This window comes from Scylla paramamosain, chromosome 6 (genome assembly GCF_035594125.1).
Source record: "Scylla paramamosain isolate STU-SP2022 chromosome 6, ASM3559412v1, whole genome shotgun sequence".
Classification (NCBI taxonomy): Eukaryota; Metazoa; Arthropoda; class Malacostraca; order Decapoda; family Portunidae; genus Scylla; species Scylla paramamosain.
The window spans coordinates 4,382,501-4,392,500 of record NC_087156.1 but is presented as its reverse complement, the minus strand read 5'-3'; the positions used below and the strand labels follow the sequence as shown (position 1 = coordinate 4,392,500).

General features: G+C 47.0%; 1 protein-coding gene across 7 annotated transcripts in view; it reads left to right on the top strand.

The window, feature by feature from the left end:
* The window catches only part of LOC135101237 (tyrosine-protein kinase Btk-like), a 162,723-nt gene that overhangs the window by 133,156 nt on the left and 19,567 nt on the right, over positions 1–10,000 (top strand). For 5 of the 7 annotated variants that reach the window (XM_064004905.1, XM_064004908.1, XM_064004909.1 and 2 more), the window contains one exon: positions 4,321–5,405. The exons of 1 other annotated variant lie outside the window; for it this stretch is intronic. In XM_064004905.1, the coding sequence (XP_063860975.1) occupies positions 4,321–4,535 (215 nt within the window). In that variant the 3' untranslated portion in view covers positions 4,536–5,405. Of the gene's footprint in view, positions 1–4,320; positions 5,406–10,000 lie in introns of those variants that run through there. One more of the 7 variants, XM_064004904.1, reaches the window with a different exon arrangement.

Below are 10,000 nucleotides of genomic sequence, written 5' to 3'. Positions count from 1 at the left end.
CAGTTTTTCTGTTCCTTCCTTTGCATTGTTTGTTTCCTTGTTTTCCTTCCTTTTTCTCTACTTTTCTCCTTCCTCCCTCTCAACTTTCCCTTTTCTCATTTTTCTTCAGTTTTATCTTCCTCTTTCTTTCTCAAAATCCTCTTTTTTTCATCGTCATTTGTTTCTCCGTTTTTTTTTTTTTTTCATTTCGTACATCTTTGTTAATTTCTTCATTCATTCTTTCCCTCACATTGTTTCTTGCACTGTTCTCTTTCTCCCTATCACGTCTCTCACTTTCTTTCCCTTTTCCTGTTTTTTTTTGCTATCTTTCTCTAATCGCAATTTATCTTTTTTCTCCATCATTGCCTTCTTTCCTCCCTCTTCTCACCCTAATTTCTCTTTTCACCCCGTTTAGTCTTCTCACTCGTGCTCCTTCCCCTTGTTCCTCGCTCTCTCCTCTCGGCCTCCATCCTCTCCCAGTCCGTGCTTTCCTCTCTCTCTGCTTCCCCTGCCTCGCCTCTCCCCTGGCCAGCTCAGCCTCTCCGTGTCCACCACATTTAAGTCATTATCGTGGGGGACCGGGCAGGACTTACGCAGCCATTAGCGAGGAGGAGGAGGAGGAGGAGGAAACGAAGAATAAAAGTGAAGATGATGTTAACGTCTTTCCTCCCGCACTCCACACCTGCCCCATGACCGCCTGTCGCCTCCAAGCACCTGATGTCTCCAGCAGCTGCCCCGTCCTGTGAGACATGTCTTGCCGCAGTGGTCCGCCCCGTGCTAGCGCTGGTCCGATGTGAGGGTGTGTGGAGAATCGTCTTTGTAACGGAATGACTGTTTAGTGTTGCTGTGGCGCCAGTCAGTCAACGAGGCCTTTCCTAGTTGATCTGATGCTATATTTGCTGCTACTGCTGCTGCGTCATCTTGAACAACAACAACAATAAATACTACTACTACTACTACTACTACTACTACTACTACTACTACTACTACTACTACTACTACTACTACTACTACTACTACTGTTGCTGCTGCTGCTGCTGCCGCTTTTAGTGCTCTTATGTTGATCAATCAGTGGATGCATCAGTCAGTCAGTCAGTCAGTCTCGTTGATGTACAATATTTTGCTGGTGGTGATGGTGATGCCGGAGTTTTTGTTTTGTCGACGCGGCGTAGCAAGATGCAGCAGCAGTGGGAGGAAACATTAGGTAGCGACACGCATGACAAAAGACAGACTCTTCGCTGTATCACCGGAAGCATTCAGATTCACAGCTTATATTTTATTTGTTCCTCATGGTGAGGCATTATACTGTCACGCACTGTGCATCTTTCCTTATCTCAACTGGTATTGTTTTAAGGGAGTAGTGATTTGGCTCATTGGTGCACGGATAGACAGGACGGAGGCACCAGCTGAAGGTCTCAAGGAGGACACTGGTGTTGTGGTGGTGGGTGATGGAGCGTTACTCACCACGCCTTCCCTTACTGCACTCTACTCCCACACCAGAGCCTTATCCTCTTGTTCTCTCTACATATTTTTTGACGAGCTGGCTGGAACCTAGAGAGAGAGAGAGAGAGAGAGAGAGAGAGAGAGAGAGAGAGAGAGAGAGAGAGAGAGAGAGAGAGAGAGAGAGAGAGAGAGAGAGAGAATATGTTCTAACGCCGCCTCTTGAAGCTGGCGGGTCACTGGGTCAGAGGGGGCGGGGCGGGAGGGTTGAGCCTTGAGGAGGGGGAGGGGGAGGCGTTTTGCAGGCATTTGGGGGCAGATTCAAGAATGGTAATTTAAAAGGCTTAAAAATTTCGACCAGGAGCTGAAACTTAAACGAAAAGAGAGAAGGGAATGGAGAACGATGGGGGAGGGAGGGAGAGTGGGGGAGGAGCGGGAGAAGGGGTGGTGTTATCATCTTAGGGAGCCTCAAACATTTCTTATCTTGTTCTGGTGGTGGTGCTGCACTTGTTGCTGATGTTTAGTGCCCACCTGTTGCCGGCACACCTGTTGTGGCGTGACAGGTGCTGGGGGTCACAAGGCGCTGACCTGCCAACGGGGACCCAGGGACGCCCGCACCACCGCTATCCGAGCCCCGCCGTGCCTTGAGATCACGGCCGCCAGGGTTGTGCATGCTTGCCCACTGGTTGTGAGGGAGGGAGGCTGTGGCTGAGTGGGCGGATGGGTGTCAGTGGGTGTGGGTGTGAGGGAGGGAGGCTGTGGCGGCGTGGGTGGATGGGTGGCATTAGGTGGTGGTGTGGGTGGAAGGGACTAGTTTGTAGGGTTAAGGAGTATCAGGTGTGAGGAGGCGCTGGTGGTCCGGTTTTGTGCCCCAACGGTGTTGAAGGAGTGGCTGGGGTGAAGGCTAATGGAAACAGCTGACACACAGGTGAGGGCGGATGGGAGAGGGCGTGTGGATGTGTAGGTGGTGGGGGAGCGGGAAGCTGGTACTGATGGGGGCGTGGGAGGCTCAAGATGGATGATGCTGTGGGAAGCGACACCCCCTGCCCTCCCACTGGTGTGTGCGGGCAACCTGGTTTGTGTACTGGGCAGACAGCTTCTTGAGGTGATGGCTGCATTTGAAGTTGAAAAGATGGGGAATGTTAATGATGGTGATGGCGATGCGGAAATGCGGGGAAAGAAATTGCAAGGTCTGTGCGGTGACGCCTGGTGTGAGTGTGGCGGCGCGCAGGGTCTCAGCGGCGCGGGGAGACCACATGGGCTCCACTCCCGCCGCGCTACAAAGGAGAGGAAGAGGAGAAATTACGGTGATGGTCTTGATAAGGTGAATCAGTGCGGTGTGCCAGGCGGGGCGGCAGGAAGGTGCTGCGTGGCGCCGAGTCACTCACCTGTCGTGCCGCCACAATTTCCGGCGCGGCGTGAATCATTAGTGTTTGGCTGCGGCCGCTTATTGTCCTAGTTATTGTGTTACTGTTATGTTGTTACGCTGTAAGGTTTTCTGATTTATTGTTTTGTTGTTTTTATTTGTGATTTTTAGATATTTACTGCCTTATAATAACAGTACTACCTTATTGATGAGGTTGTAATATTTTAAGGTTGAATGTTTGGTGGATGTTGGGTAGAGTCAAAGAAGTATATAGAAATTTAAACTTCATAACGTTTATATGGCATCTGATGCTTGAATTACGTATTTCAGTAATTTTGTCCGTGGATTAACAAACTAACTACTGTTGGTCATTGTCGGAACAGACCAACGAAGGAAGTTAATTAAAGCAATATATGAACCACTAGGTGAATTATAACGAGCATGAGTTGTGAGCATTGGTGGCGCTTCCCGCTGTACCAGAGGCCACAGCAAGTGACGCAGTTGGACTGGACACGGCTTCCCTACAATTTACAAAGAGGAAACAGTGACGTGGGCGAAGTTCAAATCACCAAGAGCAGTTGTCACTAGAGCGCCGTGCTGCCCACCGCGATCACTGCCTGGCGTTCACCGGGCGCACCGTGCAGGCGTCCCAGGCTGTGTGTGCTCCTCGCCGCCGCGGGGTTTGTCTCTGTCACACTGGGGGAATTTTATCATTGTTCTTCAGCCAGGCATGCATACGTAAATGCCTGCAAACACACATGCACTCATACATATATGCATTAAGAAAAGCGCCTGTCTACAGCCACGCGACAGTCACAGAGGGCCTGAGGGAAGGAGACAAACACCAAAAGCAGCACACTCGCCACCTGCCATTTATCCACTTTGCGTGCTCTACTCCTAGTATTACCTCGCCGCGGCGCGCGTGGGACTCCGGATTTACGTGTCAGCGGCTCGTCTTGGCGTTTCTGTAATTTTACGTATTATCTCAAAACAAATGTTGGAAGTGGAAGCGTTGGTCTTTATTTACCGTGCGACTCCGCCTTACAGATGGTGTGTGTGTGTGTGTGTGTGTGTGTGTGTGTGTGTGTGTGTGTGTGTGTGTGTGTGTGTGTGTGTGTGCAAAGGAGGCACGGATGAGGGAGCAAGGATCAGGAAGAGTGGATGAGCAGAAGAAGGTAAGAATGATTTAGAGATGACCCTCGAATGACTTTCTGATGGTTATTGGAGTCAGTGGGGCGTGGTGTGTGTGTGTGTGTGTGTGTGTGTGTGTGTGTGTGTGTGTGTGTGTGTGTGTGTGTGTGTGTGTGTGGTGACAGCCATAACTATCTTGTGTTTCCTCCCTGCTCTCCTTGAGGTGGTCACGTGATGCGCTGCGGTGAGATAAGCTGTGTGTAAGGAGCGGAAGTTACTGTTGTTGTTGTTGTTGTTGTTGTTGTTGTTGTTCTCGTTTATTATTATTATTATTATTATTATTATTATTATTATTATTATTATTGTTATTATAATCATCACTTATACATCTCTCCCCGTTGCAGGTATGTTTCGTCGCTCCAAAGGGCAGTTTGACCTCATGACGACGCCAGGTGAGTGTCCGCCGCTGTCTTCTCATGCTGCATCTCTCTCTCACTGGCTGCCTTTTCGTGTTGACCTTTGCCCTTTTGGCACCGGGGTCTGCTCGTCCTGTTGTTTCCTTTGTATTATAATCATTATTGTTATGATTATTGTTATTGTCATTAACTTTTTTATGTAAGAGGGACACTGGCCAAGGACAACAAAAAATGCGAAAAAAAGATCCATAGAGTGCCAGAAAGTTTATTTGCTCTCTGTACAATGTTGCAGACGAGGCATTAATACATTGTACATACGAATGCATAGAAATTTCCAAGAATAGAACGCCACAGCTGCAATATTTGGTGGCAGCGGTGTTTGTAGTGGCGCTGTACAAAGGCAGTCCATTACCTGACAGGAGACTTCACACAGTTGTACACGTCATGAAAGAAACGGTGGCGGCATTGTGCGTACAGTGCAGGCAGTGAGTGGTGGCATGGGAGTACATATTTTCCTCACTAGTGAAATAAGATTGAGACACATGAGTGGGAGAAGAGGAAGAGGAACATTAGACAGAATCAGGAGCACCATACAGTCAAACCTTACCACAAGAGAGACAAACACGTGACCAATATCTCTTCCACCTTCCTTCTTCATTCTGTTTCACTTCAGCTTGTCACAGTTATTCAGCATTTCCAATTACTTTTCCTCTTCATCTTGTCACTTCCTTACCTTCCTCTCCTCCCGGCGGCATGTGACGGTCGCTGTGCAGGTTAAGCTAGAGCAGATTGTATGGAGAAGACTGGAAAGGTGGAGCCTGGAAAAGGAGAAATAAGATGTGGAAATACAAGGATTGAATGTGGAATGAATGAGACATGAATAGCAAAGAAGTGGAGGAAATACACAGAGGGAAAGAGGACGAAAGGAGAGGAAGAGGAGGAAGGTAAGAAGAGTAAACGACAAGTAGGTGAGAGGTTATGCGGAGAGAGAGAGAGAGAGAGAGAGAGAGAGAGAGAGAGAGAGAGAGAGAGAGAGAGAGAGAGAGAGAGAGAGAGAGAGAGAGAGAGAGAGACCTTACAAGCGTCGCAACTCATTAAATGTCTGCGTTATCAAAATTTCCACGGACATTCACACTAATGAGTTTCTACCTTTCTGAGGGCAGGAGGAGGAGGAGGAGGAGGAGGAGGAGGAGGAGGAGGAGGAGGAGGAGGAGGAGGAGAGGGGTGTGAGAGGGGACGGTGCTGAAGTGCTTCTCCTCCTCCTCCTCCTCCTCCTCCTCCTCCTCCTCCTCCTCCTCCTCCTCCTCCTCCTCCTCCTCCTCTCTTTCTTCACCGTTGCGTTCTATTGAGCTCAAGTCATGACCAGTGAATTATTCTTAATGTTTTTTTTTTTTATATATAATTTTCTTCCTTTTTTCTTTACTTTTATCGATCGGTTGTTTCTTTTTCTTTAATTTCTTTCTTTGTGTTGTTATGTTCGGTGGCCAGAATTCAGAATGCCAAGTATTTTCACATCCACACTCATTACATTAACCCTTTTATTCATCTCTCTCTCTCTCTCTCTCTCTCTCTCTCTCTCTCTCTCTCTCTCTCTCTCTCTCTCTCTCTCTCTCTCTCTCTCTCTCTCTCTCTCTCTCTCTCAGTCATTCGATACACCATTGTCTCATCACTCATCCCTTTCATTCCTTCCCACATTAAACATTTCTCGCACTTGAGGTCGTCTCTCGTCTCTCGGTGCTGCACCAATTAGAGATTCCTAATAAACACAGGTGGTCGGGCCGGGAACAATAAGAGCACGCGTTTCCCAGCAGGTGCATATACAGGGGTGAGCTTTGGCTGTGAAAGAATGTGCGGCTGGCAGACCTTTGAGCGGCACGGGGTCTCGCATCAAGGGGATCAGCCCACCAAGGCGAGGGAAACCAGACTGCGTGATGAATTAAAGTTAACACGCCTTTGCTCCACGAGGGTCAGGGAGAGAGAGAGAGAGAGAGAGAGAGAGAGAGAGAGAGAGAGAGAGAGAGAGAGAGAGAGAGAGAGAGAGAGAATGGGCAAGGAGGAAATATTGATAGAGAAGGAAAGGTGGGTAGAGGAATGGGAGGAGGAGGGAAAGTAGATGGAGGAATAGGAGAGAGAGAGAGAGAGAGAGAGAGAGAGAGAGAGAGAGAGAGAGAGAGAGAGAGAGAGAGAGAGAGAGAGAGAGAGAGAGAGAGAGAGAGAGAGAGAGAGAGAGACTTTTTAGATGCTTATTGACTACATCTTACAAAACAATAAATGCTGTGAACTTTATCATGAGGGATACACACGAATATTGTAGAGAATAACATAGATAAAAAAAAAAAAACAAGTGTAGGTCAGCACATCAAATATAGATAAACCTACTGGAAATACACATACGTAAAGAGATATACTGGAAAGCAGGGCACACACACACACACACACACACACACACACACACACACACACACACACACACACACACACACACACACACACACACACACACACACACACACACACACACACACACACACACACACACACACACACGTTCAACTTTTTGTTATTGTAAAACATTAGTGGTAAAAATAAGACATTCAGATTAATATAGTCGCTAATAATAGAAATATTCGCCTCTCCTAGAGAGAGAGAGAGAGAGAGAGAGAGAGAGAGAGAGAGAGAGAGAGAGAGAGAGAGAGAGAGAGAGAGAGAGAGAGAGAGACAGAATTATAATCCCTCAAAAACAAAATCTTTTGGCGACAGCTAAGGTAAGAGAGAGAGAGAGAGAGAGAGAGAGAGAGAGAGAGAGAGAGAGAGAGAGAGAGAGAGAGAGAGAGAGAGAGAGAGAGAGAGAGAGCTCAAGATATTCGCCAGGACAGCAGCGGGAAAGGCGGCGGAAGCAAAGGCATGCGTATGATTCAGTGAATAGCACAGCAGGGTTGGGGAGTCGCAGAGGGGTCGCGCCAAGGTGGTGGTGGTAGTGGTGGCGGCGGCGGCGGCGGCTCAGGAAGGCACGGAACATGGGATGATCACCGTGCGTGGCTGCGTGTTATAAGTAACCATAAGAAGAAGTAGCAAATTAAAACTAAATTGTGAATGTAAACAATGAAGCTTAACCATATTTGTTAATTTAGATATAAAAAAAAGATATGGTGGAATACATTTATTTGTTAACCCTTTCACAGCGATGCGAGACAATATTAACAGCACACAAGTAAAGCATGACATCTTTATAAGCATCTACAAGAAAATAAAGGATTGTAAATAATAGATTATGCAATTTCTACCCAGTTTAGAGTTTTGAGGTGGCTGTAAAACAAGCCAAGATGTCTCTGTGATTAGTAATTCAGGAAAGATGTATCAGATAGGTGTAATTTTAAAGTATTCTCAATTTTTCATGGATTATTCAAGCTATTATTAGACCTGAAAATATTCTGTGGTGCAAAACTATAACATTTTCATATACAATAAAAAAAGACAATCAACTCTCCTGTATGTGCGCAAATAGACATACAAGGGGTACAAATTCTCAATATTCCCAGCTTACTAAAGACTGAATACCTTGCACGGCCGCTTTCTTCAGCATTACATCTCGACGGCAACCTAGATTAGTCTTTTTTGTCTGTCCTAGTCAATCAGCCATTTAGTCAGTCTGTCAGTAAGTCGTCAGTCGGTTTGTGACCCAGGAAAGGAAGTGGCCAGCGTCTGTGGGTGTGACTAAGCGACGAAGGAACAAGAGGCAGAGGAAGAGGCGGAAAACACATCCAGCCAACTAAACCCAAAGGACTGAACCTGCAGGACTGTGATGGACGGGACAGTAAAGGTAGTGGGGGAGAGCTAGAGTCAGGCAGTGTGACCGGGCGACGAAAGAAGAAGAGGCAGAAGAGGAAGCAGAGACAACTGATGAGAGAAGAGATGAATATAAACAGAAGAGAGACAGTGAGGACCAGGGCTAGAAGTGGCCAAGGGAGGAGGGAGTGTCAGCTGATGATGTAGGGTTTGTCTATCTAACTGTCCATCTGTGTATCAGTCTGTCTATCTATCTGTCTGTCTGTCTGTCTGTCTGTCTGTCTGTCTGTCTGTCTGTCTGTCTGTCTGTCTGTCTGTCTGTCTGTCTGTCTGTCTGTCTGTCCGTCCGTCCGTCCATCCATCTACTAATTACCTATCTATCTTCCTATGTATCTATCTATTTATCTATCCGTCTGTCTATCTACATATCTATCTATCTTTCTGATTATCTATCTATCTGTTAATCTATTTCTATCCATCTGCTAACCTATCTGTCTATCTATCTATCTGTCTATCTGTCTGTATATCTGTCTATCTGTTTATTTATCTATCTATCTATTTACCCATCTACTTGCCTATGTTTTCTGTCTTTCTGTCAAGCTATTTATCTATCTGTCTATCTCTGTATCTATCTACCTATCCATCTGTCTTTCTATTTATCTGTCCATCTTCTTTTGTCTTTCTACCTGTCCATTTATCTATCTATCTATCTGTCTATCTATCTTTGTAACTGTCTGTCTGTGTATCTATTAGCCCATGTATCTGTCTGTGTATCAGGGCCTCAGCTTGGCGGCGGGGGCTGGGCCATGTCCTGCGTGATGCATGGGGAAGGACAACTGTGTCCGCGCCGCCTCACTCCTGATTTATGCAAACTTCATGTTCTCCTGTTCACGGCGCAGCTTCACGCCATGTCCCGCTGTGTGTGTGTGTGTGTGTGTGTGTGTTAATGGTGGACAGAGGCACATAACTTGTTATATATCACAGGTGTTTGCGTCTATCTCACCTGCACAAGTAGTTAATGGCAGATTTCGCGGAGCATCAGCAGCAGCGGTGTGATGGGCGATTGGTAGGCAGGGAAGCTTAAGGATGCCAAGCGTTCAGGCTTTCCGTGGTGGTGGGAAGAGAATGCTGTGAGTGTGTTGGTGTGTGTTGGTATCAGTGCTGGTGTTGTGCGCAAAAATCCAGTGTTAGTAGTTTTTAGTCGAGGTAAGAATTTTTGCTGCATTTTTTTTTTCTCTCTGTTTTCCTAATGCCGGAGTGGTGACAGGAGGACTCTTAAAGATGGTGATGGAAGAACACCGCGAGGAGGAGACTGGCGATTTTTTTTGGTAACGGCGAGGCTTTGGGGAGAGAAATCATGAGGTATTGGCATCACTCCTTGGCCTGGTTGGAAGAATACTGGCCTCTTATTTCGTATTTTGTGGCGATCAAGAGGCCTAGGAAGAGTAATAATCAGTGGTGGTAACATTGCGGTGTCACGGAGAGCATGTGATAGTCTTGGCAGAAGTGGACCAGCAAGATGAAAGTGTTTAGAGAGTTGGTGACGTTGCTTGTGTAAGATAATGTTAATGTTGTAGGTAACCCTTTATCCACGGCCTTGATAGCAGTGCAGTGGTTGGCAGGGAAATTCTAGTAAAATTACGAGGGCGGTGTATTGGTAACGCTGCAGTAGTGGTAGCCGTGCTTGAATGTTTGCGGTGGCGGCAACACCGCAGCATCTGGAAAAGAATGTTTAGTATGTGAGGAGCACCACAAATAACTGGTGGGCGGAGGGTGTGGTGCCGAGGGCCTGACACAACAGTGGTGCTGCTGACATTGCGGCGGCGCGTGTTTGGTGTGTTGGTGAGAGTGAAGGCATCGAGGGGGACATTTGCTGGAGGTC